Raw genomic sequence first — 5,004 nt, 5'->3', positions numbered from 1 at the left:
GCAGGGGATAGTGCAACTACATGTAGTAGGTCAGAGAGAGAGCACATGGTCCGTCTGTTACTTGCTGGAGTCAGGCAAGCAGGGTTCTGCTTATCCAACCCCACTTAGCATGTTTTTAAAGGGGTGGTAATGCGTAGAGATAAAGTGGATGGATGGATGGATGTTCTGACCAGTGGAAAGTGAGTGAAAGGCAGTGAGGTGAAGACGTGAGAAGAGAGACGCATACCTGCTGGCTTCAAAGCCTTTCAACGCCACGCTTTGATCCTTGGCTCAGATGGTCAGCCCATAATCCCTCTTGCTCTCTCTCTCTCTCTCTCTCTCTCTCTCTTTTGCGCGCTCGCTCACTCTCTCTCTCTGAGTCAGATCTCGGCCCCCTTCGCTATGATCAGCACTTCCGACACCATCTTGACCTTTCTGCTGCACACTGGATAGCAAACTGAAAACTGTTAAGTTGGTCACCACTTAAGAGAGACTTAGATAAGTTCCTGCTGTGGTGTGTGTGTGTGTGTGTGTGTGTGTGTGTGGACAAGAGAGATTTAACGACTTAAATGGAAACTACATCTCTTGCGTACAGTATATGTGTGACGGGCTATGTGTGAGACTCTCAGAACAAATTGGGTTTCGAGCGACCACATTTGTGTGTGTGTGTGTGTGTGTGTGTGTGAGTAAGTGAGTGTGAGCGCTTCATCCCTGAAGTGGAAGCTTCTGAATCCAATCCCATCAGACTGCCCAGCCAACTCCAGTCAAGCTCATATACTACAACACACACACACACACACACACACATACACACACACACACACACACACACCTTCCACCAGTCTCCCTCACCGTCTCCCAATTCACACTCCACACGTCTGAGGGCTTAAATATGGCCCCTGGGTTGTGTCCAGTACGTCCTTGGCAGCTGGTCACTTGTAAAAATACTATCGTAATATCTTACCTATTAACCGAGGATTATACACTGTTTTCGCAAAATGTCTTCAGCTATGAGGTTAATACACAGGGCAGGCTATACAGTACATGGGAATGTCTTCAGCTATGAGGTTAATACACAGGGCAGGCTATACAGTACATGGGAATGCATTTCTTTTCTTCATTCCTCTTTATGATTAAAGCATGATCCCATTCTGGTTCATTGGGCTCAAGTGCGGTCAATACACCATTTATCAATCAGAACTTGAATATAGTTTTTTGCTGGGTCCCAGGCCATGTTTCAGGTTTCAGGTCTCGGGGGAAATGAGAAAGTGGACAGTGCTGCTAAGCAAGCCGTCAATGAAGAAGTCACAGAATGTCAAATCCCTGCCTCAGACCTTAAACCTATACTGAACTCTTACATCACAGATAAGTGGCAATGGGACCTACAGTATGTAACAACAACAAGCTATACGAAATCCATCCTACTGGAAAGAAGAGACTATTGTTTTCTTTTCAAACCAGACACGATCAAGTAGTTTATACTAGATGCCGTATAGGACATTCAAGACTTAGTCACTCTTTCTATTGAGTGGCAAAGAACCTCCATCGTGTCAATTTTGTAAAATGCCTGTCAGCGAAACATATTTTTTTCTTTTTCCCTGCTCTGAAGACCAAAAGACGACAATATTATTGTCAAAATTCTGTGGTTGAAGTTTCTAGTAAGCGGCTAATAAATGCATAAATGTATAGTCGCTTTTCACACTTTTCACAATATATATATATATATATATACTCTTTTGAATTTGGTCTCTGCATTTATCCCAATCCGTGAATTAGTAAAACACACTCAGCACACAGTGATCACACAGTGTGGTGAAGCACACACTAATCCCGGCACAGTGAGCTGCCTGCATCAACAGTGGCGCTCAGGAGCAGTGAGGGGATAGGTGCCTTGCTCAAGGGCACTTCAGCCGTGCCTACTGGTTGGGGTTCGAACCGGCAACCCGTCCGAAGCGCTAACCAGTAGGCCACGGCTGCCCCTCTGGCCACACTTGTAGGGATTGCTTACTGTTGTGGCATTCAGATTCTAAAGGGCATAGACTTTTTATTTCGAAACTATTGAACCTGCCTTTATCCTACATTATATTGACCACCTTGTGTCTCGCTCTTTCTCCTCCTGTAGGACCTTGAGCATCACCTGGGCCTTGCCCTCAACGAGGTCCAGGCGGCCAAGAAGACCTGGTTCAACCGCACGCTGACCTCCATTAAAACGGTGACTGGAGCCCAAGGCAAGGAGACCACCTAACCAAGAGCACAGAGAACGACAACGCACAGAGAGGAGGGAGGGAACGAGGGAGAATAAAAACACAACAGAAAAAGACTGCTTTACCTCCCTCCCTCCCCCTGACTCCCCCCTTCCATCTTTGGTCTGTAGTGCCTCCCTTCTCTACCAGACCAGGATCAATGAAAACCAACCAACCACGTTTGCTTTTCTTGTCTTTCTCTGCGTCTTTTCTTTCCTTTCTTTTATTGTTTTTTTTTTTTTTTTTTTTAACAAATGAACTTGTATTGCTCGTAGTGGTCAGATTGGACTGGAAATTACATTTCGAAATGAACCAAACCAGTGATCCGTTGGTGAAGCTGGAGAGAGCGATTTAACTCCTGGATCTTTAGACTACTGATATTTAACAGCGTATAGGAGGGAGGCCTGGGCTGTCTAGAGCACCTGTGCCGCCTCACCTGGGATCATAGACACACTCCATCAGCAGCACTACAGATGCTGACCACACACACACACACACACACACACACACACACACACACACGTCTCCAACTGAAGCAAAGGTACGAGCATTAAAACACCATCTCCTCACACTGATTTTTGTTACTCTGATTTCCGTTTGACTGATGACGTTTTCATTTCTTCTGACATAACCGAATGCGGGGTGTGTGTACAGTATGTGTGAGAGCGAGAGAATGAAAAACATGCAGATGAATGTACAGTAAGTGAGAGTGGTTGATTTGTTTTTGTTGTTATTTTGGTTTTATTGTGAAGTGGAAGATGCAAAAAAAAAAAAAAAACAACTAATATTTTGTTTTTGCTGACCGAGTCCGTTGGAGGAAAAAAGTACTTTGATGAAGCCTTGATGCACAGAATTTAAGTAATGAGGTTGACCAGAGAACGGTGAAAAGAGATCAATGTCCACAAAGCATTTTTAGCCATCGCCATAGCAGCATCAGTATGCCCTGGTAACATCAGTAGCAGACAGCACTCCAGAACTCTTAGCATGGTTCTACTCCTCTGCTGTGGGTGCCAGGCCTCCCCCTCCTGACTAACCCAGACGGCTGCACTGAGACAGGGAATACACTCATTCACACACACATTTCTTTATTTCCTTTTTGATGACCTCTTAACATCAGTGCCGGGGCAGCAGATGTAAAATAGCCTTTTGGTTATTTCTGGCGAAATTACAGTTGTTTCTTTATGTGCACTTTTCCTGTTAAATAAACATTAAAATAAATAAATACATAAAATGAACATATACAGTATATACCTGTACACTAGCCACCATCTGAGCTGTATGGTTGTTCTACCTGTCTCTGTCTACCTGCTGATCCACTGGCTTAGGATGGGATAAAGCTACTCTTACATCACCACAGATAGAGCAGAGAAGATGGCCTGTGCGTGTGTGCTTCTCTGCATTTAGATCTATTATCTACAGCACTTATTAGCCCATGATGGACAAAGACGTTCAGATGAAACTTAGAAGAATGGACTAAAGAAGGAAGGCAGACGAGAGTAGGGTTTGCGTGTGTGTGTGTGTGTGTGCGTGCGTGAGAAAGAGTGTGTCCAAGTGTGTGTGTGTCTAGGATTATGGGCGTTTGTTCACTCTTGAGAACTGAACAGGGGTGGGGAAGGAAGGTCTTTGCACCTTACACATATTTATAAAGGGGTGGGGGGGGGACCCAGCTTGCTTTGGAACCGACACCGTCATCAGCGGCAGCGCCTGTGCCTGAGATGACTTACTCAGAGTTCTGTCCCTGAAGGCACTGACGCCAACTTCAACTTGTACATAAGAAGCCTAACAAAGTTTTTTGTTTGTTTGTTTATTTTGTATTTCTACTCTCCTTGGTAACTGTACTAATATTGCCTAATTGTACTGTGTTTAAAAAAAAGAGAGATGATGACTCTTTAATTTTTTTTTTTTGCTCAACAGCAACAAGAGAAAAAAACAACGCTTTTTTTCCCATCTCATGTCAGAAACTGCTGTCACATCTATTCCATGCCAAAATGTACCTTCACCCGACATTACCAACGTGTGGACATTGTACTAGTGTAGGTTGCATTGTGTATACATCAAGATTTCAATATAAAGCTATGACCACCTGCCATCTCATTTGGTTCTTTTCTGTTTGATGAGTGATTGAAAGGAACGAGTTACCTGTGGAGGCTCAGGTGCTGTTAGCAGTATAATCAGTTCATCTAATTGCACAGATTCCCTGCTCATGCATATGCAATGGTTGGAAAAGTTTCCAATTTCATGATAGTTAAATATCATTGTGTTTCGGTCTGGCTCTATTCATGGTTCATTCGCCCTAGAATCGACTAAACCTTCCTTAGAGGGAAAACGTCTCTTAACACCACCTGAGCTATCTACAGTTAATATCATGATCAAGTTTGGTATCCTAATCATTTAAAATGCGTACAGCAGACAATTGACCTTAAACAGACTACTATCTAAATCTGAGATCTGAGTTTTACTTCTGATAACAGATTCTTCCATTACTCACTGTACTGTAAATCGTAATTCATATTTTATTAGGAATAAACCATTATTTAGGGTGGACTGCTGGAGGTATGGACTGGTCTTTAGGCCTACTTTTGTCAGATTATTTATTCATGTGCATTTGATTTATTGATTTCATGTAATTTCATTTATTGTCATATACATATTTACATTTTTTTTTTTTTTCTGTTTGTTACATTCACTAAAATATAAAGATTTGGTAAATTGGATTTCTCATAGCTTACCCAGGTCAAGATGGTCACCTAATTTCCTTTAGGCCTCTCACTTTATCAGTTGG

General features: G+C 42.9%; 1 protein-coding gene across 3 annotated transcripts in view; it reads left to right on the top strand.

Moving 5' to 3' along the window:
- Window positions 1-4,311, top strand: part of LOC121680282 (rab GTPase-activating protein 1) — a 117,119-nt gene extending 112,808 nt beyond the window's left edge. For all 3 annotated transcript variants that reach the window (XM_042059525.1, XM_042059524.1, XM_042059526.1), the window contains one exon: window positions 2,102-4,311. In XM_042059525.1, coding sequence (XP_041915459.1) covers window positions 2,102-2,224 — 123 coding nt within the window. In that variant the 3' untranslated portion in view covers window positions 2,225-4,311. The remainder of the gene's footprint in view (window positions 1-2,101) is intronic.
- The last annotated feature ends 693 nt before the right edge of the window (window positions 4,312-5,004 follow it).

This window comes from Alosa sapidissima, chromosome 13 (assembly GCF_018492685.1).
Source record: "Alosa sapidissima isolate fAloSap1 chromosome 13, fAloSap1.pri, whole genome shotgun sequence".
NCBI lineage: Eukaryota > Metazoa > Chordata > Actinopteri > Clupeiformes > Clupeidae > Alosa > Alosa sapidissima.
Note: the sequence above shows the minus strand (reverse complement) of the source record. Positions and strands in the feature narration are given on the sequence as shown.